The sequence below is a fragment of the Danio aesculapii genome, chromosome 24 (assembly GCF_903798145.1).
Source record: "Danio aesculapii chromosome 24, fDanAes4.1, whole genome shotgun sequence".
NCBI lineage: Eukaryota > Metazoa > Chordata > Actinopteri > Cypriniformes > Danionidae > Danio > Danio aesculapii.
In genome coordinates, this window is record NC_079458.1 from 16,818,732 (window position 1) to 16,835,676 (window position 16,945).

General features: G+C 33.8%; 1 protein-coding gene across 2 annotated transcripts; it reads left to right on the forward strand.

Annotated features, from left to right (window-relative positions):
* The first annotated feature begins 95 nt into the window (after window positions 1-95).
* On the forward strand, window positions 96-16,945 carry pdk3a (pyruvate dehydrogenase kinase, isozyme 3a). 2 transcript variants are annotated; one of them, XM_056451012.1, is made up of 11 exons: window positions 96-429; window positions 5,321-5,462; window positions 5,545-5,616; window positions 8,297-8,481; window positions 8,569-8,658; window positions 10,862-10,939; window positions 11,065-11,144; window positions 11,514-11,615; window positions 11,693-11,800; window positions 12,343-12,456; window positions 15,444-16,945. In XM_056451012.1, the coding sequence occupies exons 1-11, from the start codon at window positions 327-329 to the stop codon at window positions 15,585-15,587; spliced, it is 1,218 nt and encodes a 405-aa protein (XP_056306987.1). In that variant the 5' UTR covers window positions 96-326; the 3' UTR covers window positions 15,588-16,945. The 2 variants fall into 2 exon arrangements, with proteins under 2 accessions (XP_056306987.1, XP_056306988.1); XM_056451013.1 differs by having other exon boundaries at window positions 11,068-11,144.

The following is a 16,945-nucleotide window of genomic DNA, read 5'->3' on the forward strand; positions in this document are numbered from 1 at the left end:
CAATGAACAGACCAATCACAAACTACCATCTATTTTTCCTGGTTCTTCTTAACCAACCACAACCCTTTTCTGTTTCAATCACGCTCGGCTGTGCATTCGCTCTTGTCTACGTGCTGTTTAGCGCAACAGTGGTTATACTGGGAACACAGGAGACGTTCACGTTTAATTAACCTGCCTGTTATATTAATAATATGAAACGGAGGTGAACGAATCGGACACGGATATTGCTGTCAGCTCTAATCTGTGGACGCTCTCGGACATGAGACCAATATACAGCTTCATTTCATAAACATCCTGGCCTCATTCTCTTCACATTTTCCCTCACAATGAGACTGTACGCATTTCTTCTGCAGAATCATCTACCGAAGATAGAATATTATTCGCGGTTTTCGCCATCGCCGCTGTCAATTAAACAGTTTCTGGAATTCGGTAAGTCTGAGCGCATCCTTCACCTGAAAACTGACAGACGCTGACAGCCGCACTTGTTACGTGTAATAACGCAGCGTTGGTATGTTATGTTTATTATCACGTCATAACAGTACTGACATTACAGCCATGTTATTAGTTTTCTATAGGGATTCTAAATGCGACTAATGTTTTGATCTGGTAATCAATAGCTACTCATTTTAATGCACAAACAATGTGTATTACTGAGGTATTTCGTTTTGTTGTTATGACTAGATATGTCAGCTATTGAAGTAAACAACATTGTAATATCATTGATGTCAAGAAAATATTACTCGTTGTATGTCCTTTAGTCCTTACTTCGTTGTTTTCTGTTATTTGCTGACGTCATAACTGGTTTACAAACGATCTATATTGTATTATAATGGTGTTAATAGGTTTGAATGAATACAAAATACATATATAACTATGTTTCTTCTAAGTACTTAGTAAAATAGGTTAATTCATCTATATACGTACACTATTTAGTGTGTGATATGATTACTAGACTCGGGAGGATTTAGTGATTTTGGGGCCCTAAGCAATTCCACTCATGGGGCCCAAAAGTTAAAAAATGCACCTATTGTACTTTTTTTAATTATCATTATTTTGCTGTTTTATATAATTTGATCTCATTTTACATTATGTTGTCCAACAGCTGCAATATTCGTCAAACTGTAGTGAGTTTATTGATCTGCTGACACTGTATGTTGGCAGAGTAATACAGAAGGGTGAGGAGGCTGGACCAGTGCTGTTATTGCAGAATACCACACTGCTATCAGCCAATCAGATTTGAGAACCAGACAGAACTGTTGTATTAATGAGCAATATCACACTCGTAGCAGTGCGATATGGCTGTATATCGGCACTGGTCATGATGACATAATCGTGTATGTAAAAAAGAAAATCAAACTAAATTCAAGTCTAAAAATCCTTTTGCAAGAGGAACTACTTTCTTCCGCCATTCGTTCACATCTGTAGCTGATGTCAGAACAGCAGAAGCCGTTACTAATTCACAAACGTCACTTTAGAGCTAGTGTTTGAATGATTCTCTAGCGTAATGTCTAAAGTGATGAAAAAATGGGATTTTGCTCACATTTTAAGAATATAAGGCTGAACGGCATGAAATGTCATCAGATATCCCAGCCATGTTATTAGTTTTCTGTAATAATTCTAAATGTGACTAATGGTTTGATATGGTGATCAATAGCTACTCATTTTAATGTAAAAACTCTAACAATGTGTATTGCTGAGGTAATTAGTTCTGTTACTGTGGTTAGATATGTCAGCTAATGAAGTAAACAACAAAATATTACTCGCTGTATTTCCTTCAGACCTTACACCGTTGTTTTCTATTATTTGCTGACATCATAACTGGTTTACATAATATCTATATAGTATTATAAAGGTGTTAATATGTTTATATTAATACAAAATACATGTATAACTATATTTCTTCAAAGTACTTTAATAAAATATATTTTATCTATATACGTACACTATTTAGTGTATGTTATGATTACTAGACTCAGGGGAGGATTTGGATGGTTTTGGGGCCTTAAGCAATTCCAGCCATGGGGTTCAAAAGTTCAAAATGGCATATTTTGTACTTTTTTTTATTATTATTTTGCTGTTCGATCTCCTTTTCTACATTTTATATCAATATAACATGTAAAGCACCTTGTAAAATTTTTGAAACAATTTGTTTTCTTAAGATGAATTCACAACTAAAAATAATGAATGCGTAATTTCGTTTTTAAAGCTAAATCTTTACTGGTTTGACTGCTGGACTGGTCAATGATTGAAGATGGAGGACCCTCATCGTACACAATATGATAGAAAAAATTTTATATATAATTTATAGGTATCATTTATACTTCTAGGTATTTATTTGGGGGCCCTAAGCAGCCGCTTATCTTTCTTATTGGTTAAATCCGCCCCTGACTAGACTACATATGCATTCAAAAACTTATGTTTGCTGTTTGTTTTAGCTGCTTATTTAAAATGAGCTAAAACAACATAATTCTTGAGTTTTTTTAGATGACAACTTCATTGTTTTAAGTTCAATCCGAGGGCGTACAATTGGCATAGACAGAGAGGATGTGTCCCCATCAATAATTTAATCGACTTCAAAATCAAATAATGGTCTGTCAACCTTTAGTAACCTGCACGAGCACAAAGTCAAGTTCGCCACAAGTACACCCTAATAAAAGCTGTGCAATTAATCGATATTCGAATTTTTGATTATGAGAAGCAATAATCTGGATGAAACAGTTCAAATGCATCACACACCTTTCTAAATTTCTCTACATTCATACCTCATCAAAGCTCGACTGCAGTACAATCAAGTAAATTGACTTGCAGCATGGGACGTGATTGCTATTTATATTATTAAGTGTTTATTTTTTGTTATTAAGTACTTTATTCATGTTTTTAAAAGCGCAAAACAGAATTTGTGCTGTTCAATGCAGCTCCAGGGATGTATATCCCCACCAATGTCAAGAGCAAATCTACACCCTTGGTTCAATCCAGTTAAATAGTAAAAACTAGTAAGTAAACTTAATTCCTCCATGTTGTCCCCATACACATTGCAGCATTTTTTACAATGTACAATAGTTCAGTCAAATGCAACTAACATAAAATAAGTTGTTTTTTGAGTAACACTTTTAACAAAAATGAAAGCTGCCATTACGTAGCTCATGTTGTCCCAAATGTAATGACTGACTTTTTAAAACTTTTTGGTTGAACGGTTCATCAAACAATGACACTAATAGAACAAAAGGGACTGTCATAATGACATGAGTCAGAAGAAAGGCTTATGCAAGAGGCTAATTATGATATTAGTTACAATGTTAAATAAATTATTGGGATGGTTAGACTTGCTTGTGATGTTTCAACTAAAAACATCAGTGAGCTTTGAAGGCCTACAGTGAATATTTGTTGCATACCATATAAAAAAGCTTTCATTAGACACAAGGTTTTAAAGCAAAAATATACTGTTAATGTTTGTCATATATAACTTGTCATATATAATGTCATATATAATCTTCACACTTTATACTTTGTAAACATGTTTTCACTAAGAAATGATTGTAAAGAAACTTCAATAATTAAAAGTAGAAAAACTTAAATTGTATTTTGTTGAAAATTGAAAATTTCCTGTAATGATCATCTAGTTGTATTTGACCAAATTAGAGCTGGCTGGAAATATTGTTTACATTTTGTGATGAAATATACAACTAAATAATTTATATTTTCAGATTATATTTTTGGATTAAAAGTGATTTTATATTTGTGTATTTTTAGTGTCTACTTTAATCTTTCAAATAATTTGGTGATAAAAATGGGTGAAATAATCATCTGTAACTATTCACTGTGTCATATTGTTTAAAAATGAAACATACTTATTTTGTCATGTACATAATTAAATATTAAAAATTGATCATACAAACATTATATATATATATAAATAAATAAAAAGAACATTTTACAGTATTTGATATTACATTTTTTCTTCTGGAGAAAGTCTTATTTCTTGGAATAAAAGCAGTTTATAATAATAATAACAACAACAATAATAATAATAATAATAATAACAATAATAATAATAATAATAATAATAATAATAATAATAATAACAATAACAACAATAATAATAATAATAATAATAATAATAATAATAATAATAATACAAGTTTTAAGATCAATATTATTAGCCCCCTCCAAAAAAAATATATATTTTTTTGATTGGCTACAGAACAAACCACTGTTATACAGTGACTTGCCTAATTAAAGGCAATTTAGTTAAGCCTTTAAATTGCACTATAAGCTAGTGTCATTAAGGAAAAGACAAAAGAAATTAGATCCAAAAATGTGTTTACTCTATTAAATAGCACTTGGGAAACACTTGAAAAAAATATTACAATTTCACAGGAAGGCTAATAATTTTGGCTTCAACTGTATACACTGTATGTTTTTATTTTACTTTAATTAACATTTTAAAAACATTTTTGCTGACAAATGAAAATAAAGCAAAATAAAAAGACTTAAAATGACAATTAGTCAAATTTTATTTTAAATTATTGTTTTGGAATTTTTATGGGTGTCCTCTGTAAATCATGATAAAAATATATAAATATACAGTTAAAGATAAAATTACTAATGAATGTTGTATTCCTGTGAATTTGTTTTCTTTTTCAAATATTTCCCAAATTATGTTGAACAGAGCAAGCAATTTTTCACAGTATTTCCTATAAAAAAAATTTCTTTTGGAGAAAGTCTTATTTTTTATTTCGGCTAGAATGAAAGCTGTTTTTAATTTTTTAAACACCATTTTAAGGTCAATATTATTAGCCCCTTTAAGCAATTTTTTTTTCGGTAGTCTACAGAACAAACCATCATTATACAATGATTTGCCTAATTAACCTAACTTTATCCTAGTTTAGTGTTTAAATGTCACTTTAAGCTGAACACACTAATGTCTTGAAAAATATCTAGTAAAATAGTATGTACTGTCATCATGGTAAAGTTAAAATATATCAATTATTAGTTACATTTGTTTAGAAATGGGTTTAGAAAATCATAAACAGAAATTGGGTAAAAATATATAAGAGGGCTAATAATTCAGGAGGACGGCTCATAATTCTAACTGTATGTAGTATTTTATATATAATTACCATTATTTTTTTGCCCAGGAGAAAAATAAAAGGCTGTTGTCACATTTTATTGTACATTTTTTTTAATAGTCTTGCATTAATGAGTTGTTGTTGATTACACTCAAGTTTCATGTTTCAGATAAGGATGATAAAGCATAAAGTCCATCAATAAACAAGCCCTCCTGCTTTCTCACTTGTTTATCATGTTTGTGCTCTTTCAGGTCGGGACAATGCATGTGAAAAGACGTCTTACATGTTCCTGCGGAAGGAGCTGCCGGTGCGTCTTGCTAACACCATGAGAGAGGTCAATCTGCTGCCGGACAGACTCCTCAGTCAACCTTCAGTCAAACTAGTACAGAAATGGTAAGTATAGAAATGAAAATGGGAGGAATATCAGATTCATATGCACTATTGATTTCCAAACTGCTGCCAAATCTCTCCACAGGTACTTGCAAAGCTTTTTAGAGCTTCTGGAATTTGAGAACAGGAAGCCAGAAGACGGACACGCTCTGAATGAGTGAGTAGGAATTTTTATATATATAAAATTATGTTTTTTTGTTTTGTTTTTGAGATTTGTAGATGGTCTTGTTCTACAGGCTGGTGCACGGCATGCTATTATATTTTCATGTGAGGTGAATTCAGGCCAGAGTTGAGAAGAGAGGAATCTGATCATAACTGAAAGCTATCCTGACAGTGGAAAAGAACACAATACTCAGGATGACCCTGCAGAAATGGAGAAAGAATCCTATTGTTTTTTTAATATATTTAGCAAAATAAAATGATCATAATGAATAGTGAAATTAAATTTAGTAAATGATATACACAGTCACTTATGTGGTATTGATAATGTTTTATATTTAAATTTATTGTATAGGGCAGTGTTTCCCAACCCTGTTCCTGAAGGCACACCAACAGTACACATTTTCAACCTCTCCCTAATCAAACACACCTGAATCAACTTATCAGTCAACTGAATCAATCAACATCAGAAGAGACTCCAACACCTGAAGTTAATGGGTCAGATAACGGAGACATCCAAAATATGTACTGTTGGTGCGCCTCCAGGAACAGGGTTGGGAAACACTTGCATAGGGTATACAGGTCAGTATTGTAGGGCCGCACATTTTTTTAATATTTCCCCAATTTACAATTTTTTAAAATGTATTAAATTAAATTAAATTAAATTAAATTAAATTAAATTAAATTAAATTAAATTAAATTAAATTAAATTAAATTAAATTAAATTAAATTAAATTATTCATTTTCTTTTCGACTTAGTCCCTTTATTAATCTGGGGTTTGAACCCCAGAATCTTGAATCTTGCGGAATGAACCACCACATTATCCAGCATATGTTTTACGCAGCGGATGCCCTTCCAGCTGCAACCCATCACAGGGAAACAACCATACACACTCATTACCACACACATACACTACGGATAATTTAGGCTACTCAATTTACATGTACCGCGTGTCTTTGGACTTGTGGGGGAAACCGGAGCACCCGGAGGAAACCCACACGAACGCAGGGAGAACATGCAAACTCCACAGAGAAATGCCAACTGACCCAGTCGAGGCTCGAACCAGTGACCTTCTTGCTGTGAGGGGACAGCACTACCTACTGCGCCACTGCGCTATATTATATTATATTATATTATATTATATTATATTATATTATATTATATTATATTATATTATATTATATTATATTATATTATATTTTGTACATAATTTATTTGAAAAATATTTCATGCAAGTTTATGTATATTTAAAAAGTTTATATTTCTATTTAATTTATTATTATTATTATTATTATTATGGTCATGTTTTAAATCCTTGATGAGTCATTGAAACTAGACAAACAGATCATTTCGGTTATTGGCTCCAGTTTTGATCAACTCCGTTTTCTGTCTAAAGTCAAACATTTGTTAAATCTAGAGATGACTGTCCACGCTTTTATTATGTCACGGTTAGACTACTGCAGTGCACTTTACTGTGGCATTTCAAAATCTCAAATTTCTCGTCTTCAGTTGGTCCAAAATGCTGCAGCAACATTTATCTGTAATAGCAGAAAATATGACTACATCACACCTCTTTTAAGGGGCCTCCATTGGCTGCCCGTCCAATTCAGAATTGATTTTAAAGTGCTTTTACTGGTATATAAATATCCCTTCATAATCTAGCCCTAACCTATCTCTCAGAGCTGTTGCATTTTTACACTCCCTGTGAGATCTCTTAGATCAAGTGATTAAAATCTTCTATTAGTTCCTCAGTCCAGACTGAAACGTAGAGGGGACAGAGCTTTCTCTGTGGCGGGTCCGCAGTTATGGAACACCTTCCCCTTTGAGTAGAGAATGGCTCCATCACTATCTATCCACTATTTTTTAATCACTTCTTAAAATGCACCTTTTTAGTTTGGGTTTTTAATATTATTTTAATAGTCCTTTCTACTGCTACATTTTTAAAAAAATTTCAGTCGTTTCTCTTGTCTTATTTCTGTTTTTATATTCTTTTTACTTTACTTTGTCTTATGTACAGCACTTTAGTCAGTCTTGTGACTGTTTTTAAATGTGCTTTAGAAATAAATGAACTTGAACTATGCTACATTTTATTTGTTAAATTACATTCAAGAATAATATAACAATTGCATAAATTGTGAGTAATTGAAAAGCAAAAAAGAATACATTTTTAACACTATAAAATATGTTTCAAATAATTACATTAATTCTTTCCTACGCCAACATAGGGAGAACATGCAAACTCCACATAGAAACACCAACTGACCCAGCCGAGGCTTGAACCAGCGACCTTCTTGCTGTGAGGCAAACGTGCTACCCACTGCGCCACCGTGCAGCCCTCTAAATAAAACAATAGAAAATAAAAATAATAAATTCAAAACATTGAAATATGAATAATAATAAAATAATGCAATTGTATTGTTTCTTATTTATCTCTAATATATCATTTATAATTCAATAAATCTAATAGTGCTGTGAAACTTATAATCGGCCTGTATTACAAGTTGTACAGCGCTATTTTTCATTTATTTATACAACATTTCTCAAATACTGTGACTTTTCATATTATGCAAATCAGCTTTTTTTCACCCTCAATTTTATTTATTTAGATATTGTATTCTCAATATCTGACTCAATATAATCCATATGATTAACATTTGACCTGTCAACATTTTTCTAGCTTCTTGGAGACTCTTATTGAAATCAGGAACAGACACAATGATGTGGTCCCGACTATGGCCCAGGGTGTAATAGAATACAAGGAGAAGTTTGGATTCGATCCTTTCGTCAGCTCTAACATCCAGTACTTTCTGGACCGTTTCTACACCAACCGAATCTCCTTCCGCATGCTTATCAACCAGCACAGTACGTCACCCAAAAAAAGAAACACACCACATACTGTAACTGTAGTCTCATCGAGTTTTGCTGTGATTGTTTTTCTCTTAATTGCAGCTCTCCTCTTTGGCAATGACATCAACCCAGCACATCCCAAACACATCGGCAGTATTGATCCCAGCTGCAATGTTGCTGAAGTGGTGACTGGTAAGGTCACCGTTATTGTTTAGCAACAGAATATCACTAGCTGGGTTTCCATCACCCTGTGTTAATGCACATTTTGAACTATCGCATGGAAAATGAGTGATGGGAAAAACACATTTCAAATAAAAATCACTGAAATGTTTTTATGCTCGCTTGAGGCAAAGAGCTTAGAATGACCAAGAGGCAACACTCAATAGAACGTTCCATTGCAACAGCAGCGCCCAGCAACAGCCCCGGATTCCGCCATTTTGGAGTGAAAGCGGTCGCGATGGCAAGCAGCTGCTTTGTTATTTATTTATTTATTTATTTAACAAGTGCATCAAAGCTGAGATACAACCTGAAAGATGACAATACAACACTTAAAATCACAATCATCAGCACTTTTAATAGTTTATTTTAAAGACTTATAATAAGCTGTTGCTCTATTGGAATTTTCATTCCAAAATTGCCACCGCACCATCTAGTGGCTGTTTCCCAAATCGCACTTGAGTGTCGCCTCTTGGTGATTCTATGCTCTTTGCTTGAGGTGGTTTTGGACTTGTTTGCTGTTGGTTACTAGATTACCAATACTACAGTCAGCCCCTCTCACAACTTGATGGAAACGCATCTCAGTTGCTTTAGGGATTTTTGTGTTTTTTGCAAACTTTCAAAAGATTTACTTTGAAAAAACTCCCCCAAAAAATACAAAAAAAACTATTTATTATAAAAAAAAAATGAAGGTTACAAAAACCACAATAAAATGCTGCCACTAACTTAAAGAAAATGTACTAAAGTACTAATATAAAAAATTTAAATAATAAAAAAAAATGAAAGTTAGAAAAATCCCAATAAAAATATTATAAAAATGAACTGTTAAAATGATGGCAAAATAAAATCTAAATATTAGAAAGGATAATTTTTGTTGACAAACTAAAACCATAAAAAAAGTTTATTATTATTATTTATATTTTAGTTGAAATAAAACGGATCTTATTTTTTTTTTACTTTCAAATGTTACATTTAGAAATGCTGCCACTAACTTCAAGAAAATGTGTTAAAGTACTAAAATAAAATAAAATAGAAATATTAAAAAAATTAAATTTACAAAAATCACAATAAAACAACTATAAAAATGAACTGTTAAAATGATGGTGAAATAAAATATGAATATTAGAAAGGATTATTTTTGTTGACTAAAACTAAAACCATAAATTTTTATTATTATTATTATTATTATTATATATATATTTAATTATTTTATTTAAAGAATTATTTTTTATGGTTTTAGAATTTAGTTAAAATAAACGGATCTTATTTTTTATAACTTTCAAATGTTACATTTAGAAATGTTGCAGCTAACTTAAAGAAAATGTACTAAAGTACTAAAATAAAAATAAATAAATATTACTATAAGAATGAACTGTTACAATTAGGGTGAAATAAAATTTAAATATAAGAAAGGATTATTTTTTTTGACCAAAACTAAAACCATAAATATATTATTATCATTATTATTATTTTATGTCAAGAATAATTTTTTATGGCTTTAGTTTTTAGTTGAAATAAATCTGATATTAATTCTTTTTAATTACTTTTAAATATTACATTTAGAAATGCTGCAACTAACTTAAAGAAAATGTACTAAAAGAAAAAAATGATAATAAAGGTTACAAAAACCACAACAAAACTACTATAAAAATGAACTGTTAAAATTATGGAGAAATAAAATCTAAATATTAGAAAGGATTATTTTTGTTGATTAAAACTAAATCCATAAAAATATTTTATTATTAATATTTTATTGTTATTATTATAATAATTATTATAAGTATTAATATTTTATTATAATTTTGTTTCAAGAAAAATATATTTTTATGGTTTTAGTTTTTAGTTGAATTAAAACTGATATAAAAATCAAATAAAAGAGGAAAAAAGGAAATTGGTGAAATCCAATGAAATAATATGAGTGAGGCTGCTTAAAACTCTGCTTTACCATCTCAGAAATACATTAAATTTAAAAATCTATTCAATTAGAAAACATTTACTTACAACTGTACATTTTTATCAAGCAAAGAAAACTGTATTTGTTCTTCATCAAAGCAGCTTTGGTAAATAAAAGAGAAAAAGTCTACCTGACCCCAAGCATTTGAGCCGTTGTGTAGGAAAATCTCCCTTATCTTTTGTTTGGATTTTGCGCTCCACTGATTCAGCGTCATGTTGTTTTCAGATGCCTACGAAACCGCTAAGATGGTGTGTGAGCAATATTACCAAGCCGCCCCTGAGCTGAAGATAGAGGAATTCAATGGTAGCTTTCTTCCCATTGTCTCCCACATAATGCTTTAAATGTTTGTTTCCGTGTTACTGCATGTCTAATGAATGCAGTGACATATCCTGAGCTCGAAAACACCTTAAATATTTCACTTTTCTCAGCAGCCAAAGCTCCTCAGAAACCCATCCAGGCAGTTTATGTCCCCTCTCACCTGTTCCACATGCTGTTTGAGTTGTTTAAGGTATGTTCCTAAAATGTGTGCGTGCATATTGGTTCTGGCTTATGAAAAAACTGCGGTGTCATTTTACATTAAGTGGTCTGAACTACAATGTACTTGCATCAATAAATGAATACAATGTACTTACTGTGTTCATAATGTATTGCAGAAGACTTCTGGTGCTCTTGAGGTGGGATACGGGTAGGGTTAGAGACAGGTTTGGGGGTATGAGTAGGCAAAAGGGTGTCCAACCCAGTACTAGTAAGGTGTACCTAATAAAGTGGCCAGTGAGTGTATTTACACGATTAGTAACTGCATGATCAATATTGGATTATTAAATTTGATCGTTGTGCTTTGACGTATCGCAGTAACAGCTTGTGTTTGTGTTTGCAGAATGCAATGCGAGCCACCAACGATCTTCACGAGGGCAGCACGGAGGGTCTTCCTCTTATAAAAGCAAAAGTGACCCTGGGGATTGAGGATCTGTCTGTGAAGGTCAGTTTGTTTGTGAATTAGTTTTCTTTGTAAACTTGCCTTGAACTTACATTTTCGTGTTTCTTTTTAAATCATAGATCAGTGACAGGGGAGGGGGCGTGGCTTTACGGAAGATCGACAGGCTGTTTAACTACACCTACTCGACTGCACCAACACCCAGTCTGGACTCCAAACGAGTGCCGCTGGTAAAGAGAAACTTCATCCTCACATCACCTAGTCCTTTTAAACCATTGTGGGAAACTAAAGGAGACGTTTAGTCAAATGTTAATGCTGCTCTTGGGCTTTCAAACACTAGAAAGGTTACTGTTGTACTTATAATTTCATAATAGCTTCCGGAGGATAAACTGATCCAGATTTAGGTTGTTAAATGTCAAAAATGTTTTATTTCGCTGTCGCTTTTAAGATTTGGTCAAATTCTGTATTTGACTTTGCTACGATATTAAACCTTGCATTTTTAGAATTCATTTATTTTTTAAACCGTAAATCAAGCTCATATAAATACATTTTAGACAGGGTTATTATTACAGTTAACTAAAACTAAAACCATAAAAATACAATTATTTTTGCTATTTGGTATATTAAGCGTTTCCTTTTGGATACATTGATAGTAAGTAATCCATAAGGATTTGGAATGACATGAGATTGACTAACAGATGACATGATTTTAGATTTAACCTTGAACAAACAGCTCTAAATGTAGCACTGTCCTCCATAACCTGATCTGTAGGCTGGGTTTGGCCATGGTTTGCCGATCTCTAGACTCTACGCCCGATACTTTCAAGGAGACCTGAAACTGTACTCTATGGAAGGTGTGGGGACTGATGCCGTCATCTACCTGAAGGTAAAAACAGCTCCCAGTTTAAACCTTATTCAGAGAACAAGTATGCAAAATGACATGTTGTTTGAACTTAATGTTTTTTAATGGAAGTCTGTATACATGATAAACTCCCAACCACTCATTTTTGTAGTCCACAAAACCCATAAACAATGTCAGTTACATTGTACAGTCATATTGTATTGTTGATGGACACTTGTGTATTAGCTTAGACACGGCCCTGAGTGACTGACGCCTGTTTCACACCGACTGACGCCTATTTTACACCACAAGCGCGAGCAGTGCGTGAGCAGCACGTGTGCAGCATGTATGGAGAGCAGAAGCAGCAAGCAGGCCTTTGCCTTTCACACCGACTGTGTCTGCTCATTGGGAGCTGCTGCACAGATCAGTCTATCTCTGTCTATTCTATCTAGTTACATATCCATCTATGAATAATTCTTTTTTACTTTTCATCTGCACCAAGGCCTGCAGCAACTTCCTTCTATGCGGTTTCCTTAACCCGCAAGTCTCAGTAACCTGCACTCGGTCAGAAGACAATCCCCTGTGATATCATGTCATTTTGTTTTTGACTGTCAAGATGATGTAGGCCTATAGTTATAATGATATTTATACAATATAGTTATAATGATATTTATAGATGGTCAAACTAGTATGCAACTTACTAAGCAAAACTAATACTAAAATTGTTTTAAATTTGGTTTTGTAGTTCAGGGCCAAATACATATTTGTTGCCATTTTTAATTGTTTGAGTTCATTTGATTGAATATATAAAAATCTGTGGATATTATCGATGCATTTATTAGATAAAATTGCTATTTTTTACTGTCATTTAATGTGTTTTGGGTCATTATTAGGCCCACACGGAATCTGCGTGTGCAGAATTTCAGCAGATTTTTAGCACATCATTGAGTTTATTTATTTAACACTGTAAATGTGTGTACATTTATATTAATTTAGTTTTTAAATTAATTTCAGTAACAAAATTGACTAATATGAAAATGTTCATTTGCTTTATTTACAATACAGTTTGTAAGTAGATTTGTAAGTAGTTTTAGTAGATCTATTATATAAGAGACTTGCTTTGTTTACCAAATAAGTGCAATTAGATGGATTTGCATTGTAAACAATAAATAACATTTTAAAAGCAATTTTTTTTGTTTAATATATAAAGTTTTTTAGTTATGATACTCCCAAAATAATTCTCAGATTTTTTACTAAATTCTTTGCAGAAATAGCAAAAAATGTCAGCAGATTCTGTCTGGCCCTAGTTATTATCAATGCAATGACACTTTAATTGAGCGCGAGCAGCGTGGCAAAAATAGACCCAGTGCCGAAACTATCGTGGCACTGCTGCTTTACCGATGCTCATGCCTTGCGCTGACGCGCTGCGTCTGCGTGCAGTATGAAAGCTCTAATCTGTTAACATGGACACTATAAAAAACATGCGCTGCTCACACTATGCTCACGCTTGCTGTGTGAAACACGTTTTTAAGGAACACTCCACTTTCTTTTGTAAATATGCTAATTTACAAGTCACCTAGAATTAAATAATAGAGTTTGACCATTTTTGAATGCATTCAGGATATGGCGATTAACTGTCCTCTCATTGTGCCGTAATAATCAATGAACTTTGCTTCTGTACCATATTAAACAGAGCCTAAAAGAGTCCCCATCTAGGGTACAGGGCAACGGTGCTGCATAATAACTAACTACCTCTGAATCTTAATTTCAGATTTCATTGTCCCTGCTGCAGCCGTGGTACAGCAGCAAAGTTCCCTAATTTTTATGCCAGAACGACAGTATAGTTCCTAGCCATATCAGCCAACAATATAGAACTTTTCATTTTCTGAACTACAGAAGAGTTAAGCTATAAACAGAAAAATTATCTTTTTTTTTTTTACCAAGATGCTAATGGTCTAATCCGATTTAGTGATTTATGCTAAGCTAAGCTAAAAGTGCTCCCGCCAGACACGAAGATCAGCTGAATGGATTAAAAAATGGTAAAACTCAACTGTTTAACTCTAGATTAGTTTTAAATGCATATTACTTTTTTAAAAAAGGGGAGTGTTTCTTTAAACAAAGTCTGCCATAGACCCTTTTCACAAGACTGTTATGACGTGACTGTAGTGGCTCAGTAGTTAGCACTGTCACCTCACAGCAAGAAGGATGCTTGTTCGAGTCCCGGCTGGGCCAGTTGACATTTCTTTTGCATGTTCTCCCCCTGTTCGCGTGGGTTTTCTCCGGGTGTTCCGGTTTCCCCCACAGTCCAAAGACATGCTTGTGTGAATGTGTGGATGTTTCCCAGTACTGGGTTGCAGCTGGAAGGGCATCTGCTGCGTAAAACATATGCTGGATAAGTTGGTGGTTCATTCAGCTGTGGCCACCCCTGATTAATAAAGGGACTAAGCTGAAGGAAAATGAATGAATGTTGTACTCTTCTATTCACTGTGCTCTAAGTTTACCCAGCTATGATGAATTCCACTATTGAGAAACCTGGAAATGGGAAAAGGGTCCATATTGTCTCAAAGCTGGAGCAGCTGTTGTTTCGTTACAATGAATAATGACTATTATAAAAGGTATTTCACCATGTGCATTTTGGATCTGAGTGGCTGGACACAACTGAAAGAAACTAAAACCCAATAGACAAAGCATAGCAAAATTTGACACAGCAAATCCTGACTGATGCCCTGTATTATTTCTGAAAAGCTCCAAGTGCAATTGACAAGGAAAACAAATAGATTTGCAATTGCCTTTTTGACGTGTCCATCGTAGAGTCCTTCCAGGATTTTGCAGGGACATTGTTTTTATATTTGTGGCCTAAAATGACTGATTTTGTGAGCATCTTTGCTTAAATTCTTGTGTCTTGCTGTGAAGATACACAAAAATCTTTTTCTTTTATGAAATGCTATCACCATACCATTTTTTCTGAGAGTGTAGATGTTCTTTAACAGTTTTAGTCATGGGTTTTGAGTGACATCATCTTCTCCAACCAGGCCCTCTCCAGTGAATCATTTGAGCGTCTGCCCGTCTTCAACAAATCTGCATGGCGGCACTACCAAGGAGGCCCAGGAGCAGACGACTGGAGCAACCCGAGCAAAGAGCCCAGAGACACCTCCATATACAAGGCCAAAAGATAATCGCACTCACCCCATCCAAACACCCATAACACTCCCTCTGTCTTTAGTCCAGCCCATCAATGCTAAGTGTTCGATACTTGTTAGCATTTCCAGAGCAGAAGTGTCTTTATGTCTCTGCTCCATCCTACTTTGTGCAGCTACAGACATAAGAAACAAAACCTCTTTTTTAGCGTCTTCCAAGGCGGTTGGAGGAAAGGGTGAAAATTTGTGGCCAGGGTTGATGGATAGTTTCCTTCTTTCTTTCTTTTTAAATCGTGCCACACAGTAACCCCAGTAAAACAGCCAGAGAAGGAAAAAACAAAGAGCACTGCCATTCAGTAACACACAGGCAATAGAGAGCTGGTTGGTCAGCAGTTTCTGGCAGCGGTGTAATGGAGAACCACTCTGAAAAGCCTCAGGAGAAATTAACTTGATTTCAGTAGACTCGAAATTTCACGAAACTAGTTCGATATTCAGGTTATTTTCCGTGTAGCATCAAAAGAAAAATATGAATGTATTTTGCATGAAGAAAAAAGCTTTGAAGAGTTATTACATAATATATAAAAAAATATATATCAATAGGGTTGTCACGTTACTGGAATTTGATACCAATCGGTACCAGAATTAAAAAAACGTTCATTTACTGCTACCATTCAAGCGCATTCTTAAACACTGCTGATTTGCCATTGTGTTCAAGTGCTCAACAGAAATGACTGTGATTGACCATGAAGGTCATCCGTTCACCCAACTCACCGCTGTTTACCGAGTGTAAACACATATACAGGGACACAAAGCCCTGTCGATTGGCTAGTTTGTCTATAAGCTGACATACAAGCGATCTGCTGATGAATCGCGGCTTTAAAATGCTCCAGTGTCCCTGTATCTGTGGTTACACGCAGTAAACAGCGGGGAGTTCGGTGAACTGATGACCTTCACGGCCAATCGCAGTCATTTCATGTGAACACAATGGCAAATCAGCGCTGTTTAAGAAGGTAAAGTCTAGATCGGATACGTAGCCGGCTGGAAGTGCGATATGCACATTAATATAGCAGCATTTTTTATGACACTGTATAACAATAATTAATATTTTACATTACTGTGATGGTCGGGTTTAGGGTTAGGGTGGGGGTAGGCGTTAAAAAATACAATTTATTGGGTAATTTATTAGATAGCATAAATAATACTTGGTATAACTACTGTTTTAACAGTGCTGTGGTGGTTGGGTGGGTTTAGGGTTGGGCTGGGGGTAGACGTAATACAATACAATAAATGGGAAATTTAATAAATTATATAAATAATTCTCGTTAACTTCTGGCCGCAACCATATCTGATCTAACAACAACCGTTTAAGAACGTGTTCCACTGCACTTAAATGTTAG

Coding starts and splice junctions, on each gene's coding strand:
- pdk3a (XM_056451012.1), top strand. CDS start 327: ATGAGACTGTACGCATTTCTTCTGCAGAATCATCTACCGAAGATAGAA. Junction 8,659..10,861: donor TGTTGCTGAAGTGGTGACTG/GTAAGGTCACCG, acceptor TGTTGTTTTCAG/ATGCCTACGAAACCGCTAAG. Junction 11,145..11,513: donor TGCTGTTTGAGTTGTTTAAG/GTATGTTCCTAA, acceptor TTGTGTTTGCAG/AATGCAATGCGAGCCACCAA.